The sequence below is a fragment of the Rana temporaria genome, chromosome 4, assembly GCF_905171775.1.
Source record: "Rana temporaria chromosome 4, aRanTem1.1, whole genome shotgun sequence".
NCBI lineage: Eukaryota > Metazoa > Chordata > Amphibia > Anura > Ranidae > Rana > Rana temporaria.
The window spans coordinates 306342354-306370229 of record NC_053492.1 but is presented as its reverse complement, the minus strand read 5'-3'; the positions used below and the strand labels follow the sequence as shown (position 1 = coordinate 306370229).

Sequence of the window (27876 nt, the reverse complement as noted above, 5' to 3'; positions counted from 1 at the left end):
CTGCCATCTTCTTCCCTCTAATTAGAACCCCCAAACATTATATATATGTTTTATCCTAACACCCTAGAGAATAAAATGGCAATCGTTGCAATACTTTCTGTCACACCGTATTTGCGCAGCGGTCTTACAAGCGCACTTTTTTGGGAAAAAATTACACTTTTTTTTAATTAAAAAAAGACAACAGTAAAGTTATCCCCATTTTTTTTTTATATTATGAAAGATAATGTAACGCCGAGTAAATTCATACCCAACATGTCACACTTCAAAATTGCGTCCGCTCGAGGAATGCCGACAAACTTTTACCCTTAAAATCTTCATAGGTAACGTTTAAAAAAATCTACAGGTTGCATGTTTTGAGTTACAGAGGAGGACTAGGGCTAGAATTATTGCTCTCGCTCTACCAATCGCGGCGATACCTCACATGTGTGGTTTGAACACCGTTTACATATGCGGGCGCTGCTCACGTATGTGTTCGCTTCTGCGCGCAAGCTCGTCGGGACGGGGTGCGTTTTCTGGCTCCTAACTTTTTTAGCTGGCTCCTAGATTCCAAGCAAATTTGTCAAACCCTGATATAAAATAATATAATACAACAGCAATAAATTACATTATAACTTAAAAAAAAAAAGAGAGAAAAAATTGGAACTATAGAAGGGAGAAGAGGGGAAAAGTACACAACAAAGAGAGTTTGGAAGTTGGAGATTTTTAGATGGGATAGGTCAGGTTTGTCGGAGGGGGTTAGGGTATATTAATATTGACTAATGTTAATCGATCTTTTTTATATATTGATATTAACTAATTATTTTTCTGAAATGTAATTATGTGGGGTTTTACTGAAAACTAATAAAGATATAAAAAAAAAAGATCACCACGTGAAAACAGAGAGGTAAAAGCCTAAAATAGGAAAACCAATGCAACCACCACATCTAAGGATTGGTAAGCTGCAGTATATTACATTTTTTGTTTTTGGTTTAATACCGCTTTAATTCACCAGCACCTGCTCTTTATTGCTGGTTGTTAATGTGGATGCCAACTCTGCTGGAATGAATACTTTTTAACTTGTCTTGTTTTATTATTGGCATCAAGTCACAATTTACCTTAGTAGGCTAGTAAACCCAACATTCCTTTCATTGTAGTTATGTATAATAGAAGAAACATTTTGTTTACAAATCTGAAAAATGTACAAGAATATGCGCTTGATAAAGTTATTTCCCACCTCCTCAAATAGTTGACTGTTCTACCAAATCTAGCCCTAATGGAATAGTCTGTTACAGAATATTCTCCAGTGATCGTAGGTTGGGGTTGAAAATTAGCACCAGGTGACTCCTAAAAATCAAAAACTAGGCCCATCTAATATTTAGGCACATCCAGTGTTTTTTCTACTCTTCAGCTCCTCTACTGAATGTGCCTTTGGGGTTTTTTTTTTCAACCTGTAAACGCTCCTTTTCTATTACGCCTGTAAATGACTATATGTGCATGGACACATAAAGGTGCTTTTACATACTAAATAATTACCCCAAATGCCTATAAGATCTGTGTTTCTTAAGCCCCAGGCCTTAAAGCAGTGGTTCTCAACCTGGGGGTCGGGACCCCCTTGGAGGTCAAATGATGATTTGCCAGGGGGTCACCAAATCATGGGCTGTTCCTGAATCTCGCAGCCGCCCATTCAGTTCACGGCATGGCTGGGGGGCAGAGACTAGAAGTCAGCTGAAATGAGGAATGTGAAGTGGGAGAGGCTGGAGGAGACCCTATCCCCTGATTTTAGCATAGGTGTCACTGCTACGAGACACTACAAAGTCTGAGACACTGTGAATGCGGAGACACAGTGAGTAACACTACCTGTGATTATAGTTGCCATTAAAAGTCCCCACTACAGCTCTCAGATCAGCAGATGACCTTGATTAAGAGCACCTAAGTTGACCCCCCACCAGCACTGCCACTGATCCGACTAACCCCACCCCCCACCAAGAAATAAGAGAAGAAATAAAAATGGAGAATGCATGGAAGGGAGAGAAAAAGAGGAGAGGGAACAAAGAAAAAGGGAGTAAAAGACGGCTAGAGAGAGGGATGGCGGGTGGGAAAGAAAGGAGAACAAAGAGATAGAGGGGTACATCCTCAAATGTACCATAAGGGGTTTCAATATTGTACAAGTGGAAGGGACTCAGGGAGCGCTAAGTGTCCATGGGTTAGGGGCGCAAATTACTTGTCTTGCCTTGGATGCTGACAACTCACGCTACGAAAATAATTTTACCGTTAGGGGTCCCCACAGCTTGGGAAATTTTATCAAGGGGTCACGGCACTAGTAAGGTTGAGAACCACTGCCTTAAAGCAACTCTAGCAGTTGGAAGCGCGGCAACACTTTTGAATACAATTTTGCACATTGATACACATTTAGAGAGCGTCCTGTAGAGGCATAGGTGGTGGAACTGGAAAAGTAAATATTCCCAGTCTTCGAGGGCCTGGTCTTAAATTTTTTTGGGTTAAGTGACAAAGTTGTACAATAAAACTATATTGCAAGATTATATTTTATCAAAACGTACCTTCAGCTAAAACATTTTTTAAATGGAGTCAAACCGGCCATGGACAGTTTGAACCAACCGGAAATCAAAATTGGAGAACAACCTACAATTTCCTAAATTTCAAGGTCACTGCTTATTCCTATTTGAAATGATCTAAAACAGGAGAAACAGCAGTTTTTGTTAAGCATATTTCATGAGCGAAATATATTTTAAAGCACAGAATAAAGTCGTAACAAAAATTCCATCAAATGTTGAGCAATTGATCATCAACTTGAGTGCAATCAGTCTGTTGGAGTTTACATGTGATTATTGCTCTTATAGCCACTAGCAATAATCACTGTTCTCCTGACAAGGACGCAAACCCATGGTTCTTGTTTTCGCATCTTGTTCTTTCCTGCAACCCGTGGTTGCAGGAAGGAAAATTGCTCGGTCTATGGCTGGCCTCAGAATCAGGTTTTCATTGCTTTCTGTGTGCACATTTTAAAGAGACCCCTTTGTAGATTCTTTTATTTATTTGGTGTTCTCTCTTTATTATTTTTTCTTTCCAACTCTTGTCAAGGTGTATCCAACAGGGGAAAAAAAAGCGTTCTTTTTAGATTTGGGAAGTGAGGAAGGGAGACACTCTGGCAATTTTTTTTAAATTGTTTTTATTGCCATGTTTTGTCTAATCTCCCTTTCTCCCTGGGGAGATTGACCTTCACGATTTGTAATGGTGATCATTGTCCCTGAGAGAAAAAAAAAGAAGAAAACAAACATTTTAGAGCTGTCCCCAGAACAAAAGGTCAGCTGAGATCCTTCATTGTAGACACCTCTTTTGGGCTTAGTTGTCTGAAGTTTGAACTTCTATTTTGGGTGATTTTCCTCAAATTCCTGTTGAATTTGTAGGACAGGAAGTGAATGGGAATTTCCACATTGTTACATAAACCTCAGGCATCAAGCTTTGCAGTGTGTCCATGCCTCCCTGTGTCCATGCCTCCCTGTGTCCATGCCTCCCTGTGTCCATGCCTCCCTGTGTCCATGCCTCCCTGTGTCCATGCCTCACTGTGTCCATGCCTCACTGTGTCCATGCCTCACTGTGTCCATGCCTCACTGTGTCCATGCCTCACTGTGTCCATGCCTCACTGTGCCCATGCCTCACTGTGTCCATGCCTCACTGTGTCCATGCCTCACTGTGCCCATGCCTAACTGTGTCCATGACTAGACTTACGTTTAACATGGGAGTATGTAGAAGGGGTGCCCGGCTTTGAAAAATCGGTGCTCCCGGGCCGTAGGTCCACCAGACAGCAAACTTTGCACACTTGTAGAGGAGAACTGGGGCTACATGTGTGTTGGGTCCAGGGGACCTATGGCCGTCCGGTACCGGATCCCCAAAGTTACCAAAGAAATTACCGTTTAACATGGGAGTCTATGGAAGGGGTACCCGACTTTGGTACCGGGTCCCCAAAGTCCGGGAGATCAGGCGCAAAAAGGTGACTCGAGTATAAGCCGAGGAGGGCATTTTTAGCACCAACAAAATGTGCTAAAAAATTTGGCTCATACTCGAGTATACACGGTAATACAAGCCATGTTGTGTTAGAGCTTCCTATTCAATTACATTGCCTACTAATCTATTGGGATGATCATGTACAGACTCAGTTTATAGCAATGCAGCACACCACAGCACAGGTAGTGTGTTACCATGTGTAGTGGTACGCTGCAACACGTTGTGTGTTTTCCTTAGTGTATGGGGGTGCCAGTAAAAATTTGTACTACCTTGACGTACTAGTGCATGTTCAGTATAGTGTATTAATGTGTTACCTCAATCCATAGGTGTGAATCTAGCCTAGGGATGCTGCAGGTGAAACTAAATGTATATGTTCCAGACATCATCAAAGAAGATGGGTTAACAGTGTAATAATATAAGCAAAAGTTGTAAGAACAGTCACTAAAAAGTAGAGAATGTTCCATGCAGATTACTTTAGACCTATAGTAATTTCATTTCGCAAGTATATAGCAAAAAGATGAAAAATAAATTATATTCAATTAACTTTTTTTTCTTCAACAGTTGATGGGTTGGACAAAGCTTCCATTGCAAACTGTGATGCACCAAACTCAGGCAATCAATCACCTCCCTTGAAGAGGAAAGGAAGGCTTTCCTCCATAGGCAAGATCTTCAAGCCCTGGAAATGGAGAAAGAAGAAGGCCAGTGAGAAATTCCGAGAGACATCAGCAGGTGGGTCCACACACAGATAAACATTATACGTCCTATGTATATATCCAAACGTTTTACTAATTATATTTTTTACTTTCCAAATTGCTGGTAGTTTGTTGCATAAATAGAAAATCTTGTTAAATTTGAATAGTCCTTGCAGAAAGGGTGTTTGTTCAGCATTAAAGGGAGGAGATGGAAGACATTGGACACTAAGAGCCGATTCACACGACTTTGGGGGCGACTCGGCAAGGCCATCTCAAGACGACTTCAGAGGCGACTTGCAAAATGACTTCTGTATTAAAGTCAATGCAAATCATCCCGAGTCGCCCCCAAAGTCGTACAAGAACCTTTTTCTAAGTCGGAATTAAATAGAGCGGAGGGCGACTTGTCAGGTGGCTGAGTCGCCTGATGAGTTGCCCCTGTGTGAACCGGCTCTTAAAGCGGGGGTTCACCCTTAGAGGGCACTTTTCCCCCTTAGATTCCTGCTCGTTTTTACTAGGGGAATCGGCTATTTGTTTTAAAATATGTGCAGTACTTACCCGTTTACGAGATGCATCCTCTCCGTCGCTTCCGGGTATGGGCTGCGGGAATGGGCGTTCCTTCTTGATTGACAGTCTTCCGAGAGGCTTCCGACGGTCGCATCCATCGCGTCACGATTTTCCGAAAGAAGCCGAACGCCGGTGCGCAGGCGCAGTATAGAGCCGCACCGACGTTCGGCTTCTTTCGGCTACGAGTAACGAGATGGATGCGACCGTCGGAAGCCTCTCGGAAGACTGTCAATCAAGAAGGAACGCCCGCTCCCGAAGACCCATACCTGGAAGCGACGGAAGAAGATGCAGCTCGAAAACGGGTAAGTACTGCTCATATTTTAATACAAATAGCCGATTCCCCTAGACCGAACGAGCATGAAGCTAAGGGGAGAAAAAATTTTTTTTTATAAATGGGTGAACTCCCGCTTTAAACAACATTGTTTATATTCTGATCCCACTTTGTATTTACCACACAGAGTTTCTTTTGGTAATAATGTTTAATCCAGTACACTTTGAATACATGTTCACGCTTACATTGAAGGATTTGCTCCACACAGCAAGAATAGATCTTCCCTGTGTAACTTAGGGCTCTTTCACACGGAGCGGATCCGTATTGATCCGCCCCGTGTGTGTCCGTCTGCTCAGCGGGGATCATCCGTAAATCCCCGCTGATCCTTCGGCGGACAGGGCGGTCCCCGCACACTGTGCAGAGACCGCCCTGTCTTTCCTCCGCTCTCCCCTATGGGGAATCGGATGAATACAGACCGTGTGTCCGTATTCATCCGATCCGTTCCGCCAGACGGAAGAAAAATAGGGTTTTCTTCCGTCTGAAAAAGCGGATCTTTGCGGAGGCAGATGTTTGCGGACGTTAGCGGATGCTCAATCCGCTAACGTCTGCAATCCCATAGGGAAGCATTACAAGTCTGTAAACGGACTTGTAAAAAACGGACCGTTTGTCCGCCCGTGTGAAAGGGCCCTTACAGCCTCATTCCTCCCAGGGTTTAATGATTGGCAATATCTGTGTTCCATTCCCATTGTGGACATGTGGAGCCTGACGTAAAATAACATTATAAATGAAGGGCCTTTTTATATATGATCCCTTTCTTCTGCAAACTCAGGTTCAGGTTTTTATAAAAACCTTGACAAGGAATCTGTGTGACCTCAGCCACAACCATTCTTCTCCATGTGAATTTTACATTGTTTCTTCCTTCAGGGTAAATTCCAGGAATTATCAGTATTGCATGCTTACATTGGTCCATCTTGGCACAATGTACATATACATATCTCATACCTGGTGGGCCACTGAGGAAGCTGAAAATAACTGTAGTAGTCAACACTTCTACAGTGATGGCCGCAATCTTTTGGGTTCTGCTTGGGCTCTTGGCGATTGGCTTGGCCTATGCACACTGACCAGAGGGGCTCACTCACTTGGCACTGCCCTCATTCATAGAATGCCTTGTGCAAAGTGTTCTCTGATGGGACAAGGGGGGGATTGGGACATCGCCGCCTCTTGTCCAATCCGAGCCTTCACTGAAAAAAGTACAAGGCATTCTATGAATAGCATCAGTTCGGACTGAGCATGTGTCTCTGATCGGCACATAGAGGGTAAAGCCACTGGCACAAGATTTTGAGCGGGGCCAAGAAGATTGTGGCTATCATTGTGTGGTGCCAACTAAAGTGATTTTTAGCTTCCCCAGTGGCTCATCAGGTATAAGATATGCATACTTCCATAGTGCCAACCTGAACCAATATAATTATGCAATACGGGTAATTCATGGAGTTCAGCTTTAAACATTGGTTTAGATTATTTGTACTGAAAATTTCACTTTTCTGCTTCAGTTAGGTTCTGTGTTTCTCCTTCACATCAAAAACACGTACTGTTAAGAGCAGCTCAGATTTACAACTCAATATCAGATCTAAATAAAGCTGTGCTCACCAGCTCCTTATGACCACACACGTAGGCTGGTAATGTAGTGCTTATGTAAGACTACTTAACCCACTTCTTGGCTTTGCATACTGTCAATTCAATCTCCCTGTTACTATCCATGGAGATCCTGTCTTGTAGACATCCACACTAGCTCCTCTTTAACCTGCCAATGGGTCCTTTCGAGTGGTCTTCTTGGATCTACTCCTGCAACTTCTGGGAGGGAGCACAGGAGGGGGGTTTTCCATGGAGAGCGAGAGCAGAATGCCAGCATGCAAGGCAGATAAGTTGGTAAAATTAGTCTTGTGATCATAAGGAGTTGGTGCGTACCCATGCATGTGGATGCCATGATGTACAATGCCTTTTTTTTCGCATTTGATCCGACTTTTTCAGCTCGGACACCGTAACTTTGGTACAACGCGATTGAGTTTCTATTGTAGGTATACTGGAGGTTGATTTCCACCTGTAATCCACACAGTTAAATACCCCCAAATAGCCTTTAAAACCACTGGCAGTGGAGGTAAATTACTAACTAAAGGGGTAAGGGAGGGGCACAATATACACATTGTTGCTAGCAAGTTTTTTTATCATTTAAAATGTGTACAAGTTGTAATAATAAAGTCGGGTGAGAACATTTAAAAAAATGCGGTGCTATCATAACAGGAAGTCTTAAGTGAAATTGAGAAGAGCCACTGCTGAAGGTTTTTTTTTCTCATAGCATTTACAAAAGTACCATACAGTTAGTAACACATACATCATAGAAACACAAGGTGAATAAAGAATGCATGTTTTCATTTCTTTTATAAGCTGTTCTAAGTTTTACACCAAGATCTTCTAAACAAGTGGCGTGATAGACTGTGTGTGTGTGTGTGTGTGTGTGTGTGTGTGTATATATATATATATATATATACATACATACATACATACATACATACATACATACATACGAAGTGAGTTTTTGCCTGTGCATATCCTGTAACACATCTTGTTTTTCCTATAATACTTTCTGGCAATGCATTAACTACTTAATGGTCTATATGGGTTAAAGTACAGATCGTGTTCCATTCGCCCAGAACAGGCCATTTCCAGTAATTCTGTATTGCCCAGCTAATCCCAGGCCATTATGAGCTTACATTGTCAGTATACATAATGAATTGCAGTGCACAGATCAGTGTACAGCTATAAACAGATGTCAAGATGCTCGAAATTAGAAAAGCTGGCAGAGAGAAGAGATATGTGTTTCAATATCTTATGTAAATGATGGTACTCCCCCCCCCCCCCCCCCCCCTGTTTTACCCCCCTTATACTTGAATCTTCCTTTGCAAAAGTAACGAACTCTTGGGATATATATAAGGTTGAAAAAAAAACATGATAGTGTTACCCCTTGATTAGAGGTTTAGCTAAGATGGATATAGATTTAAAAAACTGGGCGGCTAGGTGGATTACCATCCTCGATGTTATCATGCTAATGGAAGGAGATGTGGAGCAGGGAGAGAGACAATTGGGATAAACACCATAAAATGTGGTATATCTGGGTCCATTATTCAACCCCAGATAGACTATTGAATAGAATCACTAGAGGATGAGATGAGAATCACCTTAAGAACTTACAGTTGGGCCATTACTGGAGTGAGTGGTCCAGATGACTTGATGGCCATGCTCAGGTGAACGGCATTCCAACAACCCAAGCTCACCCACACTGAAAAATAGCTACAGTCGCACTGAATGTATATCTTTACAAGCATCAGGCGTTTTTTTTTCTTCCAAAATGCTGCTGCCTGGAGAAAGGGCCTCTAGAACAGTTTGAAAAATGTTCTGTGTGCATGAGGCCTAATGGTGTCTGCATTTTGGATGAAGTAGTAAAGCAGACACCTTTGGACAGCAGCGTTGTCAGTCTAAAATAGAGGGGAGTGTTAGACTAGCAGATTTACATGAACTTGACTAAATGAAGCTGAACTTCAGTTAACACCAGCGATAGATGGTTCGAATCATGTATGGGCAGGCTGAATGTACCAAGCTGATCGATCAACTTGGGTACAACCAGCGTACTAAATCTTGCATGAGATCGCTGGCGGCTGGTATAGTCGCTAGCAATAATCACTGTTTTCAGTGACTCGGCAGGAGGGATCAAGACTGTCTGTTGATAGGGGAATCAAGCAAGTTTCTTTCCTGCAATTGGTGGTTGCAGGGAAGAAATGTACACTGTGAATGGCCTGCTTTACACTTTTTATAAGCCGTTTTTTTTTTTCAATTAAGGATAATAAATGTTTAACATAAATTAGTAAAAGCCGTAAAGCACCTCAGCGGGGGTAAATGGCTTGTGGTCATCAACCCTGTCCTCAGGGCCCACTAACAGGCCAGGTTTTATGTATTACCTTGGGGAGATGCAGACTAGAATACTGCAATCACTGAGCAGCAAATGATATCACCTGTGATGTATTTCAGTTATCTTGCAAACCTGGCCTGTTAGGCCCCTTTCACACATGCGGACCGTATGTCCGCTTTTTCATCCATCTGTTTACGGATTAAAAAGGGACATACATTAATCCCGATGAACATCCGCCGACACCCGATCTCATCGGTGTCTGCAATGCTCAGATTTTGCAGACGGAGGAAAATCCTATTTTTCCATCCATCTGCAGAGTGTATCGGGTGAACAAGGACAGATGGTCCGTGTTCAGACGATTCCCCCCCAATAGGGGAGAGCGGAGATCTGACAGGGCGGTCCCTGCACAGTGTGCGGGAACCGCCCTGTCATCTTCCGGCTCAGCGGGGATCAACGGAGCGATCCCCGCTGAGCAAACAGATAAGACATGTACGGATCCTCACGGGATCTGTACATGTGAAAGGGGCCTTAGTGGGCCCTGAGGACAGGGTTGATGACCACTGCTCTAACTGTTACATTGTCTGGACAACATGGTCTGTTAAAGAAAGTAAAGAAAAAACAGACTTACAAGCTGGATCACCAGGTGAAAAGAAAACAAATGCAGCCCCCACATCTAAGACTTGGTGAGCTTCAATTTAATACAGTTTTGTTTTCAGTGTTGAATACTGCTTTAACCAGTGTTTTTATGTCTACAGCTTCAACATCCCAAAGCAGACAGTCCGTAGTTTATTGCATATAGCAAGACGCTGGAAGGGTTCTACTTGTTTTATACAGTATAGGTGTATTGTCTTTGTCTCGGTGTTCTGTAAGTGTATTCGAATATCTCCAGCTATCCTCAACCTGTAGAAAAAACCTTATAGTTGCTATTTTGTGTATTTACAATTATGAATGAAACATGTGTATCCTAGATCTGTTAACATTCGGGTGTACCTTGTATCTGGAATGGGCGATAAGCTAATATTGGCGGGTAAAGCCTTAGTACATACCTTAAGGAATTTAAGTAAGGTGTGAAATTGTGGTTTGCAGCCCACAAACGGCTTAAATAAAGCTGGCCATACACGGATCGGACCTAAGCCGGTTCAGCATGAACCACAATTTCATATGTTTTTTTTTTTTTCCTATATAAAACGAAGTAATCCTATAAAATCCCCAATGGTCCCAGATTTATAGGGGAACTAAATTCCACAGCGTTTGCCACAATGGGCAAGTACAAGTAGCATACTTGGCCACTGTGGCACATTTTCCTTCTACTGTGCCCTTCTCCGATGATGAACAGGTCCAGACTCCAGTCACAGCTATCTGCAACAATGACACCCATCTCCCCTTGCCTCTTATATATTCTCTGTTGTTCCTCATTAGCACTTGAATGGCCACTGTTGATGTAACACCAGTGTCCTCCACATGGCAACTAAAATTTGCTTGGGACAAATTATTATTATTATTATTATTTTTATTGGCAAAAGAAAATTTGCCTGTTGGGTTTACCAAAAGAAAATAATAATAATCCATCTCCTTGCAATTTTTTAGCTGTGGCATTTTTTGCTTAAACCACTTCCATACCAGGTACTTACGCAGCTTCCCGCCCAAGCCAATTTTCAGCTTTCAGCACTGTCGCACTTTGAATGGCAATTGCGCGGTCATGCTACACTGTACCCAAACAAAATTGGCGTCCTTTTTTCCCCACAAATAGAGCTTTCTTTTGGTGGTATTTGATCACCTCTGCGATTTTTTTTTTTTTTTTGCGCAACAACTAAAAAAAGGCTGAAAATTTGGAAAAAAAATTACGTTTTTATTTTTTTCTGTTAATTTTTTTGTAAATAAGTTTTCTCTTTCAATTACGGGCACTGATATGGCGGCACTAATGGGCACCGATGAGATGGCACTGATGGACATCGATGAGGTAGTACTGACGGGCACAGATGAGGTGGCACTGATTGGCGGCGCTGGTATGCGGCACTGATGGGCACACATAGGCGGCACTGATGGGCACACATAGGCGGCACTGATGGGCACACATAGGCGGCACTCATGGGCGGCACTGGGCACTCATAGGCGGCACAGATGGGCACTCATGGGCGGCACTGATGGATACTTATGGGTGGCACAGATGGGCACTGCTAGGTGGGCACTGGGCATGGATGGGCACTGTGGGGTGGCACTGATGGACACTGGGGTGGCGCTGATGGACACTGGGGTGGCGCTGATGGACACTGGGGTGGCGCTGATGGACACTGGGGTAGCAGCACTGATTGTTGCCAGTCAGTGCCCATTTGTGGGCACTGACTGGCATCTTTTTTCTTTATGCTTTTTTTTTTATTTATTTTTTAGACTTTTTTTTTTTTTTTTCTGGCTTTTTTTTTTTTTTTTTGCCCACCCTGGTGCTCCAGGGTGGGCATCCCTGGTGGTCCATGTGGCGATCCGAGGGGGGGCTGCGCTGATAAACAATCAGCGCGAACCCCCCCTGTCAGGAGAGCCGCCGATCGGCTATCCTCTACTCGCGTCTTTCAGACGCGAGTGAGGAAGAGCCATCAACGGCTCTTCCTGTTTACATCGTGATCAGCCGTGGTTGGACACGGCTGATCACGTGGTAAAGAGTCTCCGCCGGAGGCTCTTTACCGAGATCGGAGATGCAGGGTGTCAGACTGACACCCCGCATCACCGATCGCCGCGATGCGCGCCCCCACGGGCGCGCGCGGCATGAACGTCCTGTCAGGATTTCATAACCACTTCCCGGACGTAAATCGGCCATAGGCCGGGCGGGAAGTGGTTAAATAAGATTCAAATGTGAAAATGTAAGCCAGGGAGACAGTTTTTATAGGCTTTTAATCGGGTTGGACTGCCAAAAAGATTAGGATGCCACATGTTATGCCATGCTTCACTCCTTCTGTTTCCCTTTCAGTAACCGTTCAGAACTGTTTGTCCAATCAATGCAAACACTTGTCCATGATCAGCAAACTTCTTTTTTTAGCTTGAGAAAGATGCTCTATGATACCAGCTTTCTTGTTTAATAAAAAGTGAAAGGAACTAATTTTTCTATCCCATAACAATCAATTAGTATACACTTTTGTGAATGTCGGATCCATACAGAATACATTCTGATTTGTTATTGCCCTTAAAGTATAACTAAAAGCATTTTTTCTAAATAGAGTGGAGAGGGATTGGAACCTTTGTCAAGTTTTTATTGCTGTCTGTGCCTTGTTATGGAGATTTACCCTCTATGCAGGTGACCATTGTCAATGAAGGTTAAAGTAAAAGCAAATCGCAAATTTTGGGTTGTCACCGGAATGACAGGAAAAGGGGGAAGGCAGTTTATAACCCCCCTTTTCCTCATGGGAAAGCAACGGGTTAACAGTTTCAGGTTCCCCAGGGGAGCCTTATGCTCCCTCAGGGAAATTTGGCGGGCTCATTTGCCCTACAGTTGACCTTTTCACTGTGGGGAATTTGGCGGGCTCATTGCCCTACAGATGACCTTTCAGGTGCTGGGGTAGAAAATTAAGTTTGAACTAGTCGTAACCAGCCCGGTTTTGGGCTATTTAAACCGGGGTTCCGATAGCTTAGGCTCATTCGCCTCAGAAGACTTAGGAGCTGTGGTGTTCTTTCCCCCCCCTCCCACCCCTTTTTTTATACTATTTTGTTGCGGCTGTTTATTATGTGGTAGTGTCACCTTTGTTTTTTATTATTAAAAAAAAAATGATTTTACAGCAACAAAGGGGGACTAGCTATATATGTATCATATTTATTTAATTTATGTTATTTATAAATAAAGTCATTATTATTTATTAAGCTTATGCTATGGTTTTGGTTTGAAGCTGGGTACTTGTATGGCAGCCTGAGCCATAGTGGCTAGGCTAGCTTTATGGCTTATTTGAATGCTTATTTATTTATGAAATTTGTTGAAATTATTTATAACAATAATTTGAAACCAATATTAAACAACCTCGGCCTTTAACATCCAACAGTTGACTGCTGTCTTTTATTTATTTTAAAGTATTAAGGGTTATTTCCCGTCTGCTGTCCCATGCTAGTTCTTGTGATCCTGGTGACAACCAGAGATTCCCTCACTTTGAAGGGATTTTCTCCAACTTCCTGTTTTGGCTGTGGGACAGAATGTGACATGACAAAAAAAAACACCTTAGTTCTACTTTAAGTTTGATCACTTTGCATTGCTGATTTATTAAGGCTATGAGGTATCCCCCTTACCAAAAGTCTGTCATATTCTCTAGACATCCCAAATCTCCAAAGTTAAGTGAAAAATAAAAAAACACCAGGGGACGGTACTTACCATGAATGAAGTGTCTTATGTGCTGGTGGCTGTTGTGTTTGGTAAAATGTTTAAGTCTTCTGACCCCTGGATACCCCTGCAGTGGTGATGTTCCAGTGCTCCAGGGGATATTGTGAGTGGGTGCACCTTTTGACAGCCACTTGAGAAGTGCCGACTATGCCCACCCTTTCAGCCCCTGTGCTCCATTTATAGAAGCAGTACTATTGGTTCCCACAATGAAAGGCATTCTGAGATTGTAGGATGACTTTATCCTCCCGCTTTCCATTTATAGAGCACTTTTAATTGTGTGAACCATCAGTACAGCCTTTGTGAACAGAACACAGGGAAGGAAAGGGGGGGCATAGTCAGTACTTAACGCGTACCTGTCATGGGGCAGTTGCCCATATTAACCCTCACAGTACCGGAGCATCACTGTTGTGGGGGGTATCTGGGGAAGAGAACTTTTGGGTTTCAACAAAAAACCAGCAGCCATCAGCACACAGGAAACTTTTCACTTATGGCAAGTAATTCAGCTTTAATGCTCAAGGCTGTACATCATGTAGTCCGTAATGTATCAAAAAGCTTTATTGTGTAAGCAAGCAGAGAGGGCACTCCTAATTTCCATTAATGGATTTTGCCCCGCTTATCAGAGATTGGTCAAAGAGACATGGGCTTTAAACCACTATGGAATGATACTGAAAAAATTCCTGTTAGAGAATTAATGGTTAGCGTGAGGTGCTCTACGTGTTGAAGTGGTTTTAAAGCCAGGGCATTTTATCCCTTAATGGATTGTAAAGTCTTATGCCGCGTACACACGGTCGTTTTTTGTGATGAAATAAAACAACGTTTTTAAAAACGTCATTTAAAATGATCATGTGTGGACTTCACATCGTTTTTTGTCTTCTAAAAAAACATGCTTCAATTTTTTTATGTCGTTTTTCAAAATGTCGGTTTTTGTGTCATAAAAAATGATAGTGTGTGGGCTAAAACAACGTTTTAAACAAAGTTTTAAAGCCGCGCATGCTCAGAAGCAAGTTATGAGACGGGAGCTTGAATGGAACAGAGTGCCGTCGTATGTGTTGTACGTAACCGCGCATTTTCAAAAAACGATGGTGTGTGGGAAACGTCGTTTTTTATGATGAAGTTGTTTTACTTCATCACAAAAAACGGCCGTGTGTAAGCAGTGTTTTTCTGTCTCCTTGTATCGTCTACCACGAGTCTCGAACCTCTCCTTTTCACTCTTTTACATTTCTTTGGAAGCTGCATTGCACAGAAGTTTCAGCCATGTACACTGCTGTATGCATGCTACAAAGCAAGTAAGGGTGGCTACGTTCCTACATACAATGAGACCATGGAGAATGAATGTAGCTACTTCCAACAGGAATCTATCACAGCGGCAGGATTTGAAGACTTGGAGGAGGCTGTGCTAAGAATACATACTTGAAAAACGTTTTTTTTTTTTGTTTTTAGTGTCACTTTCTTTAACGTTTGTTATTGCTAACAAACATAAATTGCATAATGGCTTTTTGTTCATGCTTTAGAATTAAAGAGACTTGGGAGTTTTTCCTCCATTTTAATAAAGCAATGTTTATTTTCCTTTTTTTTTTTTCAGTGTTAGAACGCAAGATTTCCATGAGACAAAGCCGAGAGGAGCTTATACGAAGAGGATTTCTCAAGGAAATTGCAGACCACGGTGAGACTCTAATTCTGGGGTATTTATATACAACAGTATAATACTTGAAAACTCAATTTACTCATGAATGAATGCTTTTTACTTTCTATCTTAATATCCAGTAGTTTCAGAATGGAAGCAATATTTCAGAAGAACCTTACAGCTTCCAAAAATAAAAATAAACTGGTCATTTTGAACCAGCGAGATAAGTCCATTGGCAGGTCTGATCATCTTGTATTTTTTGTATACATTTGGTATCTAAATTGATATGAATAACAATAATCTGCTACTTTCATCGAACAGCCCAATCAGCAGTAGTAGTCGTAGTAGTAGTCGTTTAGAAGGGGCAGAAATTCCTTTATAAACGCTCCTATAACATAAATGCACTTTTGTTATAGGCGTTAGACTGGCATCTTACAAGCATAAATGAAGCTTCCCAAACTCCTTATGCACGATTTTGATCCACGTTTAGGCGTTAAAATCACTCCTCATATGCCTATTTATTTCCCTTTTTTAAAGGGAAGTGACATTACAGGAAATAAAATATTTGAGGTGTGGCTTGTCATAGTGAATGTTTCCTGTGCCTACTCCATTAGCAGGGAAGGCAGCATGGATTCCTTTACTATGTTTTATCTAATGTTTGGCCTCCTGCATATGATGCTGATGTATGAGCAATTGGCTGAGCAGAGGAAGGGCATCCAGGCGCTATTAGGTATATCGGATTGTCTCTCAGATAGTCTAAAGGGCACTTTCATGCCCTGTATCATGATTTATGCACCTGCCCACAGAAGTTGATGTCGGCCATCTTCAAGCAACACAAATAGGAAGTGCATAGAAAAAAGTGACTGCAGGACACTCTATGCTCTCCTCTATCATTACAGGAAATTGTGGGACATTATACTCCTCCTGCATAATTATTTTTAAAACTCCATTTTAAGGCGCCGCAACCATAAGGCAAACCATAGATTTGAATGGGAAGTGTTGAAAGGCTTCAAACTCCTCCAGACTTGACATGAGGCTTTAATTTTGAAGCAGAGCTAATGCTCCATGTTTTGATAATGTAGGCCATCCACAAAATCTGCCCAAGTTACAGCAACAACCTCATCTGCATATATCGCCCAAATTGTCCTCTCCTTTGCTCCCAAGACCCTATGCTCTCTAGCTCCCTTGTTGCATCTCCAGAGCCTCTCGCATCCTCTGGAACTCCCTGCCCCAGTATGTCTTCTCAGCCTCTACCCTGTCTGCCTTTAGGCAATCCCTGATAACAAATTTCAGGGAAGCCCACCCCACCTAAGAACGGCACCTAAGTCACCTCCATCAGATCATCCCCACAGCTATTACCTTTTTGTACTAACTCCCCCCCTCCATTCAGACTGTAAGCTACATAAGCAGCGCCCTCCTATTCCTACTGTATTGTAATTGTACTGACCCCCCCACCCCCTCTACTTTATAAAGCGATGTGAAAGGTGTTGGCGCTATATAAATCCTTTAGAATAATAATAATGTGAACAGCCGTGTGTTCTGTCCATTGTATCATTTGCATAGGCAGTAAAGACACCCCTCAAATGCCTGCTTTTAATGCTAGTGTGAAAAAAGTTGGGACACTATGTTAAATAAAACAGAATGCAATGGTTTGCAATTCTCATAAACCCATATTTTTTCACAATAGAAAATAGAAAACATATCCAAATGTTTAAACTGACAAAAGTACTAATTTAGGAAAAAAAATAAGGTAATTTTGAAATTGATGGCAGCAACTCGTCTCAAAAAATTTGGGACAGGGCCATGTTTTCTACGGTGTATCATCCCCTCTTATGTAAAAAGTGAAAAAACTGCGCTTGATAACATCTGTCCCTATAAACAAAACGTAAGCAGCAATTTTGTGCAACACAATCGCAATCAACCTAAAAGAAATATGATAAAATTGAGCTAATTATATAAAAGTCCACATATGTGACCAAATGAGTTAATTTAAAGAAAGTCCACATTTAAATTGAATAATTCCATGATGGTGTCCCTCACCAATAGTATCACAGTGAATCCACCACCAGCTGTAGAAACTGCTTACCAGCTCCAGTTGATCTGGACTCCTTATGACGGGGTCAGTGAAAGCCTATGGCTTAAAACCCAGCCGGGGCCTTTCTCCACATCGCAAGGTCACTCCACTTCTCCCAATGGTACCCAAGGGATTCGATAGGACATGGACAAGGCAAAGAAACCAAAGGCTCCAGATAGTTTAAAATCCTTAGGTTTAATAAATGAAAGTTCTCACTCACAGCATTAAAAGCCTGAAGGACAACGTCATTTTTGACTAAATGCGTGGAGCAGAGCAACGTGCTGATGTCGCCACCTTCTTCATGTCCTGACGGGTGGGTTGTTTGGTATGTGTCGGCCGAAACGCCGAATTTCGGTCTTTTTATTGCTGTGAACGAGAACTTTCAATTAATAATCCTAAGAATTTTACACTATCTGGAGCCTTTGGTTTCTTTCCGGTGTCTAATATCTATCAAATCTCTTGAGTACCATCAGGAGAAGTGAAGTGACCCCGCAATGTGGAGAAAGGCCCTGCTGGGTTTAAAGTTCACTGACTGTCATAAGGGGTCAACTGGAGCTGGTAAGCAGTTTCTACAGCTGATGGTGGATTCACTGTGATGCTATTGGTGATGGATGATGGACACTATCATGGAATTATTCACTTTAAGTCCCCTCTTCTTATGACAACACTCTGGTCTCCTCAGTTCTCAGGAGTTTACAGTTTCTGGAGTTTTGGGAGAGAATGTTGTCCCATTCTTGCCTCATATAGGATTCTACTGCTCTACCGTCCTGTATCTTCTTTGTCATATTTTTAGTTCCAAGATGTGCCAAATATTTTCAGTTGGTGAAAGATCTGGACTGCAGGCAGGCCAGTTAAGCACCCAGAATCTTATACTATGATTGTCACACTGTAGATAGAGTATGCAATTCTGCATTGTCCTGCTGGAATATGCAAGGCCTGCCTGAAAAAAATGTCCTCTGGATGGGAGCATATGCTGTTCCAGAACCTGGATATATCTTTCAGCAATGATGGTGCCTTTCCAGATGTGCAAGCTCCCCATTCCATACACATTAATGCACCCCCATACAATTGGAGATGCAGGCTTTTGACTGAGCACTGATAACAAGCCGGAAGGTCCCTCTCCTCTAGTCAAATTTCAATTCATCTTACCACAGAACTGTTTTCCACTTTGCAACAGACCATTTTAAATGAGCTTTGGCCCAGAGAGGACAGTGGTGTTTCTGGATCATGTTCAGATATGGCTTCTTCGTTACATTATAGAGCTTTAATTTGGGTTTTTGGATGGCTTGGCAGACAGTGGAAGTATTTCCAAGCCCATGAACTGCTGTCCATCACAGAATCATGCTTGTTTTCAATGCAGTGCTGTCTGAGGTCTAAAGATCAAAGGGATCCAATATTGTCTTTCACCTTTTGTGTCTTGCGCACAGAGATTTCTCCAGATTTTCTAAACTTTTTGATGATATTATGTACAGTCGATGATAGTCTTTGCAATTTTATATTGAAGAATATTATTCTGAAATTGTTCAAAAACTTTTGGATCCAGCTTTTCTCAGATTGGTGAACCCCGAGACACTCTGACTCTCTACGATGCCCTGTTTATACCCAATCAGGTTGCTGACCTGTTGTCAATTAACCTAATTAGTTGCAAAATGTTATTCCAGCTCTTCTTTTTTAGTACCACTAACTTTGCCAGCTTTTTGTTGCCCTGTCCCAACTTTTTTTGAGATTTGTCGTTGCCATCAATTTCAAAATTACCCCCCCCCCCCTTTTTTTTTTTTTCTTAGATTTCTCAGTTTAACCATTTGATATGTTTTCTATTTTGTATTGTGCATAAAATGGATTCATGATATTTGCAATAATTGCATTCTGTTTTTATATAGATTTACACAGCATTCCAACTTTTTTTGGAATCGGGGTTCTATACAGTTGTCGGTAGATCTTAAGGAGATTTTACAGATAGAATGTAATCTGTGTTGTGAGCTTCAGTCCAGCCATACATGGTTCGAATCAAACTGGTAATGGGCACCCTGAATGTACCGATCAACTTTGGTACAACCGGCCTGCAGATTCTTTTGCGATTATCGCTAGTGGCTGCTATAGTCGCAACGATAATCACTGTTGGCTCCCAGCGGGGGGCGGCTTGGTTTCAGGAAAGAAATTTGCTCTGTGTATGGCTGGCCTTACTCTCCTGGAATGTCAAACTGGGCAGTCAAACTAATAATGGATACGTAACTTGATTCCATAGCTAAGTGAGTCCCTACAAAACCTTTGGCAAAGGTAAAGGGTCATAATCCGACTGCTACTAGCATAAACCTTGGTGGGTTGTGTCTGAGCTTGCCCACTTTCTCCTGCCCCCATCCCTCCCCCCTAAACATTCCTATTGGCTTATTACCTTTGACTGCCTCTCTGGTCAATAGGATAGTGTGGTAGGTTGAAGGGAGTGAGAAGCTTGGTCACTACTGAGAAGTATCTAAGCTTTGCCCAAGCAGAATGGTCTGTCATTCAGGCATAGATGGGCAAAGAAAAGGTGTCTGCAATTTATACCTTGAAATTATTTTTTTTTAAGTAAGAAAAACACTTTAAAGGGAATCTTTGAGGATAGAAATACAATATGTAACCTGCTTTTGCTATCAAGCTGGCAGAAGTATGTTTACGAGGACACAGAGACCAATAAAAACCTTACAGGTGCTCTAATCTTTCACCACTCTACCACAAAAAAAAACTGCTAATGAATGCTGTCTTGGCACCCAGCTTCCCCCTCTATCTCTCGCATTTCCCCCACCTCGTACACCACATATGTGTGGGGAGACCTGCAACCAACACCCAGCACCTAGATTTCTGCAACCCTACACCTCCTATGTACGAGGCACCAGGCTATTGGATCCCCTGCTACAGCTGGTGTGTTAATCTTCTCATACCAGCTGCTTGGTTCCTTCGCTTAGGCGCCAGTGTGTAGTGCACACAGCAAGCTCTTCTTCCTGTGCTATGCCCCACTGGAAGACAAAAAGTGTGCCCCCCCAACCACATGTCTGATGTGGCTGTGCAGGAAGGAGGCAGAGCCTGTTGCCCGGGCAATCTGATGTTAAGAATTGGGTTGCCTGGGTCATGGGATAGCACCCCAGCTCTGGTATATCTACCTGGGCCAGGGGAAACAGTGAGTAATTTTTCCTTTAGTAAACCCTCTGGATGCCTCATGTGCCTGTGAGCGCCCCAGACTGAGGTCAGGCCTCCAGGTGCTACCTCTGCCTCCATAGGCGTGCGCACAGGGTGTGCCAGGTGTGCCCAGGCTCACCCTAATCACCCTGTGCAGAACAGATTCCCCCTACTGACTTAGCTCCCACTCCTTCCCCCCACAGCACTATCGGCTTCCCTCCTCTCCCACCGGTTGTTACTGTGGAAGTAACCGATTGTTGTTACTGTGGATGTTTTAGGATGAGTGGGGGAAGGGGCCAGTAAATATGCAATTTACCGGCTCCTTCCCTTTCTGAATGAACATTGTGAGTGATCGGTAGAGTGTGTTTGAGCTTTGGGGTGCACACCCTAATGCCAAAGGCTGTGCACATCTATGCTCTAATCACATGCTTAAAAAAAAAATAATAATAATTGGGATCCATGCGTCCGGCGCCCCACATGTAGATTAGGGGCCCTTGTGCATGGATAGGGGGGGGAGGCGCCATTACAGGCCGACACTGTCCTCTTCTCTCTCGCCACCTGTTGCTGCAGGTATGTTTTAGAATAATTTACCGACTTAGTAATTTACCGACTTCTTCCCTTTCTGAATGAACATCGTGAGTGATCGGTAGTGTGTGTTCGAGCTTTGGGGTGCACACCCTAATGCAATACGCTGCGCACACTTATGTCTGCCTCCCATTGCCTAGCTGCGTCACTGCCTATGTCTTCTGCTTTCCTCAACTCCGAATTTGTGCCCAGGTTGCCCAGCACGCCTCTCCCTCTCGCTTGGGAACCTGCGTCCTGCATGCAGCATGGCCTATTTACAGATTTTGGCTCTCGCACCCATGTGAATAATGCCTAAGGATCCTAATTTTCAAAAACTGACAGTTATTTTCAGCCATGATCTCTACAACGCCTTTCAGTGCTATGAGATTTGAAGATCTCAGTCAGATGGCTAAAGAATAAAGATCCTTATCCTTGAGTAAAACTAAACATGAACATGGAGTTACATTTCTAGTATACTGTAGATAATACATGATAAATGGCTTCATATAGAGTTATTTGCAGGCTACTTTTTAAGACAGGAATGTTTTTATTTTAATATAATAACCTTCAGTTATTTTCCTGTAGATGGTGAAGTACCAATCAATATGGGAACATCAAATGGTCATACAGTGCCAATCAGTGAGGAGCCACCTAAAGAACAGAAGTCTACAGCAGGAAATGGAGCAATAGCCTCAAAAGCATCTGTTTCAGAAGAGAAAGCTGACAAGAAAGGTGAGAATTAGTGTATGTGCTATTTCCCCATTGCTCTAAAACTGACTTTTTAGCAGCAGTAGACAATAAGGGGTTGATTTACTAAAACTGGAGAGTGCAAAATCTGGTGCAGCTCTGCATAGTAACCAATCATCTTCAACTTCAGCTTGTTAATTAAGCTTTAACATTAAAACCTGGACAATGGTTGTTTAACATGCACACCTGCACCCAATCCTGTGTGCACCAGTTTTAGTAAATCTCACCCTAAGAGCCGGTTCACAAAGGGGCGGCACGACTTCGGGGGCGACTCGGCCAGGCGACCTGAAGACGACTTCCAAGGCGACTTGCAAAATGACTTCTGTATAGAAGTCAATGCAAATCGCCCCGAGTCACCCCCAAAGTCGTACAAGAACCTTTTTCTAAGTCTGAGCGACTTGCGTCACTCCTATTAGAACGGTTCTATTGACTACAATGGGACGCGACTTGTCAGGCGGCTGTGTCGCCTGACGAGTCGCCCCAGTGTGAACCGACTCTAAGTGTCTTTAGAGAATCTTTTATGATTCATTACCATTACCTGCTTCTTACATGTGGTAAGGAGAGTTGGCTATTTTACACAGTTTACAAGGTCTAGTATTGGCAGCAGGATCAGAAGCAGAAACAACTTTTTGTTTAAAGCCTCTTGGCTAAAACATTTTAGGTTCTTTCACACCATACTGTGAATAAAAACTCAAAAATGCATATGTGTTGATCTTCATCATTCATGTTGCCTTACATGATGTTTTAAAGCACATTGGCATGTGTTTTCATGTCATCCGTTGTGAAGGGACAGGTCCCTGAAAGGGCCAAAATACTAATTGTTTATTTTTAATCTTTTTACTTTCAGTTGCATTCCTTTGCAATTATATGTATTCATGTGGATTGTGTTAAAACACACATAGGTGGCATTTTTTAACCCAACACATGTACACAACATTGCTTCTATGTACCCTTAGAAAACCCAAGTCACTGCACGTGGTGTGAACAAACCCTAGGATCCTTTCACACCATACTGCACTTACTGCAACGCATTGAAATGCAGGTGCATCGATGTGCATAAAAAATGCATTTTCTTAAGCGTTGCATTTTTTTGCACATTGGAATGCAGTTTTGTGTAATCCATTGTGAATGTACCGCTCCCCGGAAGGCTCAAAATAGGTACAAGAATTACATTTTTACATTTTAAGTTTCAGTTGCGTTGTATTTGCATGCATATATGTGTGTTTTATTCCAATAAAATGCAGACTGTTATTCTAAATGTCTGATTCATTAACTTTTAATCAATGCTGATCACAGCAGAAGTGGTATTTAAACCTAGAAGTGATCACAGCAGAATTTACAGCTTCAGACCAAATAAAGTCAATCTGCATATAACTGTCACCTAAAACATGGGACAATTGAAGATTATTATGCAGGCTGAAAGAACATATGTTGTCTGAAGCAGCCGGTCAGATTTTATATGTTGGACTTGTAGAAGAAACCATCATCTGGAACCTCCATGGTTACTTCCAGTTTCTCTACTGCTTTGCTTTTGACGGGCCCGTAATTTTAACATACCTTTTTTTTTTTTTTTTTTTCTTCTTTCTTTTTTTTTTTTTACCATGCCTCAGCTTAGGACAGTGTACATAAACACACAAGAGGAACTAAAGCAGGGATGTATTTGACAGCATACTCTACATAAATTACCTAGATTTTTCCTGCCTGGTTCATGTTTTTATGTTCAATTATTCATCATTTCAGTAGCAAGCTTTCAGTGACAAAGCAACTCTTCTTTTTTCTTTTTTTTCCTCCTGGCAAGTCGTCACTTACTATACGTAAAACTTAACAGCATTACAAAGGTTGGCAATTTCCACTATTAGACTTACTGATAATGCTTATGAGTTTCAGCTCCCTCTTTAATAGCATTTCCTTCACTAAATGAAAAGGGTCAAGTGACTTGTATCATTGCATCTTGCAGGCTGGAGGCTTCCTTTGTTGGTATCAGCAGCTAATACATACAATACATCATGCCAGCTGAATGCAGGGTCAGAGTAGAGGAAGCCCCTTTTTTTATCAGTTGAACTGATATGATGATTAAAAGCAGTAGCTGTACATGAGCTGAAAATTTGAATTTGTGCTTTTCTACCTGACAGATTTAATGATCGAAATGCAATTAAAAGAATGTATTTTTTCACAAAGTGCTATAGGTTTTCTACTAATATTATGGGCCATTTTATATACTGTATAGATAGTCAGTCATTAATAGAGGTTGTTTTTTTTTTTTGTTTTTTTTTAAATATGCAATGATGGTGGTGATGATGATTAAACAAGATTCATATAGCACCAACAGTTTGCGCAGAGTGTTACAAAAGGGAGGAAGACCATACTGTTAAAATACAGTTTAATACAAGGGGGGAAAGAAAGTAGGCTCTGCTCGTTGGAACTTAGGCTGCATTCACACCTCCGCGACAAGTAACGCCGCGTACGTGGCGTATTTTGCCGCGAATAGTGTAACTTTTTTTTTTTTTTTACAAATCCTTCCCATTGCTTTGTATGGCCGAACGCCAATGCCGCCTGAAAAAAAGGGTCCGGGACTTTTTTTCAGGTGGCAGGCGTACGGCGTCTATGAGATGTGAACCATCTCATAGACAGCAATGGGAATTCTCCCCTCCAGCGGCACGAGCGTCCGGCGTCGGACGTTTTGTCGCGGAGGTGTGAATGGGGCCTTACAATCTAAAATTAAGAGTCAAGTGATACAAAAGATAATAACTGTTAGGAAGGGGCTGATGGAGAAGGCAAAAGTAAAGTTTAATACATAAAGGTAGGATAGGCCTCTCTGAACAGATAGATTTTCAGGGATCACCTAAAGGCGAATGGGGTATGATATAGTGAGACAGATTTGAGTAAGGAAAACATGCATTTTAAAGCAGTTGCTCAATTCTTAATAAGGTGCCAAGAGAATTTTTTTCTGCTTTCTTCTGACCATGAAATTACAATTTTGCTTAGAAAAGCTGAGCACTAATAATCTGGAGGTGAATGAGATCGGTTTTCTCGTAGTGTGACAGGAGAAACCGCATTCTTCATGCTACGAAGAATGACGAGTTTTAAAAATAAAGGTGCATTTGAAAGATAATGGCTTTATGGTAAGAAAGGTTAAAATCGCTCTATTTGCCAAATCTGCCCAACCTAACTGGCCTAAAGTTTTAAAGTAGAAATATGGTCAAAGCTCTTTAGGACATATTTCTCCTATGGGGCACAGGCGTGCACTTAGTTCTGCACACCTGTGACCCAGATTCAGCCAACTGGGGCTAAAGTGCTCTGTTGCCTGACGTTACTGAGCCAGTCCAGGCTTTGCAGGGATCCCAACAGTGATGTTGGGATCCACCCAGATGCCTGACCGGCAGCTTGCTCGGCCTCTCAATCCATCAATTCGAATGATTGAGGTCGTACTCATGGCAGGCCCGGCTTTCCATAGAAGTATAAGCCTCATCTACATGAGACTGTGGCAAGTAGCGCATATACACTGTGAACACACAACCCAGCTAGCATTTTTTGCAATAAAAAGCAATTCCGAGTTGAGCAAAGCCACACCGTGAAGAAATCCACAGCTGGGCTAAAGGTAAGTATTTTACACTGCTAGTTACACTAAAGCCCTTTTTCCATCGGAAATTCTGACCGTGTGTATGCCCAATCTGATTTTTTTTATCAGAAAATTTGGAGGAATTCCGTCGGAGTTTAGATAGAGAACATGTTCTCTTTTACTCCAATGGAATTCTGTCGGAAGTTTGGCCGGTGATTTTGGCCAGTAAAAAGTCCGACAGTGTGTACGGGGCTTTGGGGGAAAAGCTATGGGACCTTTTATAAAGGACAACTTCATTGAAAATGAAGTTGTTTTTTAAAGCATACAACTTGCAGAACATTACGCAATTTAATAAAAAAAAAAAAACAAGTAGTTATGTTCTTGCTGTCTCTCATCCTCTTAAGTCTGTTCTCTATGGGCGCTGCCCGTGAGAACTGTGCAATTGACTTTAATAGTGTTTGTTTGGTGACTTTTTTTATGATGTTGATAAAGATACCAGACGTTTTATACTTTATAGGTACAGTGTGTGCTTAGTAGTTTTTGGCAAAGTGCTTGGATGCATTTATCTGCATAATGTTTTGTTGGTTTAAATAGCAACTATTATAATCATTCAGTCTGCCTGGCAACATTGAGTACTGTTAGAAAAACCCTTTTTATGTGTACACCCTCTGGCAAATGCATGCTTCTTGTGCTCAAAACCAACGGTTTGGACACTTTGGGCCAGATCCACGTACATCGGGCGCAACTTAAATATTCGGATTTAAGTTACACCGCCGCAAAATTTCTAAAGCACTTACCTAGAAATTTGCAGCGGTGTAACTTAAATCCGTCCGGTGCAAGGCGTGCCCAATCTAATGGGGCGAGTCCCATTTAAATTAGGCGCGCTCCCGCGCCGGACGTACTGCGCATGCTCCCGACGCGATTTTCTTGACGTGCTTTGCCCGAATTTTATTTGCGCCGAGTTTCGAGAATCGCGACGGGTGTAAAAGAAAAAAAAAGAGTTGCGGCGGGAAAAAAAATATTTAAAAAAAATTTGACAACGACGCGGGTCTACTTTTACATGGTGTACTAAGTTTACACTTTGTAAAAGCAGCCCTAATTTTGCGACGGCAAACTAACACTTACGGAAAAAAAACGAAGGGAAAAAGCTTCGTGGATCTCCGTAAGTGCTAATTTGCATACCCAACGCGGAATTTCGACGAGAAATGCCCCCAGCGGCGGCCGAGGTACTGCATCCTAAGTTTCGACAGTGTAAAACTATTACACCTGCCGGATCTTAGGAATATCTATGCGTAACTGATTCTATGAATCAGTCGCATAGATAGAAACAGGGATACGACGGCGTATCAGTAGATACGCCTGCGTATCCCTTTTGTGGATCTGGCCTTTTATTTCTACATGTGTAGTGACTCTGCTCTCCAGCACATTAGCAAATTTCCTGACAGTATGAGGCTGATTTACTAAAGAAGTTGAGAATAGTCGCACAATAAATTGTCATAGTAATTTCTGTATAAAAAGCAGATCCCTGTTTTATTTTTTAATCTGTACATGCTAGGATAATTAAAGTGAATATTCACACAACTTATTGTGTGAATATTCTCAACTTCTTTAGAAAACTGGCCTCTTTTTAGTAGAGCTTTGTAGGCCCAGCTTTCCAAAGGTCAGGTAATCATGCCAGTTTTATATATCCAGCACTGTGTGGATACTAAAGAAAAAACTAAGGAGATTCAGCACCAGAGATATTGATGGAAGATTAAGGGATTAGACAAAAATGCTGCTGCTAGAATTAGAGTGACTCAATGATACTAGTATCAACCCAAAACCCTACCACTCCTTGAGGACATCGATTGATGAAGCTATAGGGAAACAAAAAGGGTTGGAGTAAAGGGACCAGGGCCAGTGGCTGATGCTGACCCTATAGCATTCCCTCCCCCTGGGGTTGATAAGACTGTCTTGGTACAAAAAAAACAACATGCATATTCAATAAAGAAAATGTTATTATGTATAAAAATAATACAATTAGTACATTGAAATTGGAAAAACAGAAGCTCGGGATCATTTTTTATCACTTTCATTACCTTTTTCATATGCTGTATTTCTTTTTGTTGAATCAATTATGTCTGTTTTACTGTATTGTTTGTTTCATAGAGTGGTCCTTCTGAGGAAGCGGTTATACCGCGAAACTAGTCGAGACCCAGACCATTCCATTCGGTTGTAATAACAGATAATGCTCGGGGGATCCTGAGCTTCTGTTTTTCCTATTTTAATGTACTAACTGTATTATTTTCATACATTATAAAATTTCCTTTATTGAATA

General features: G+C 42.0%; 1 protein-coding gene across 3 annotated transcripts in view; it reads left to right on the top strand.

Annotated features, from left to right (window-relative positions):
* The window catches only part of PHACTR2 (phosphatase and actin regulator 2), a 206372-nt gene that overhangs the window by 123068 nt on the left and 55428 nt on the right, over positions 1–27876 (top strand). For all 3 annotated transcript variants that reach the window (XM_040350569.1, XM_040350568.1, XM_040350570.1), the window contains exons 2-4: positions 4561–4728; positions 15421–15501; positions 21839–21985. In XM_040350569.1, coding sequence (XP_040206503.1) covers positions 4561–4728; positions 15421–15501; positions 21839–21985 — 396 coding nt within the window. The remainder of the gene's footprint in view (positions 1–4560; positions 4729–15420; positions 15502–21838; positions 21986–27876) is intronic.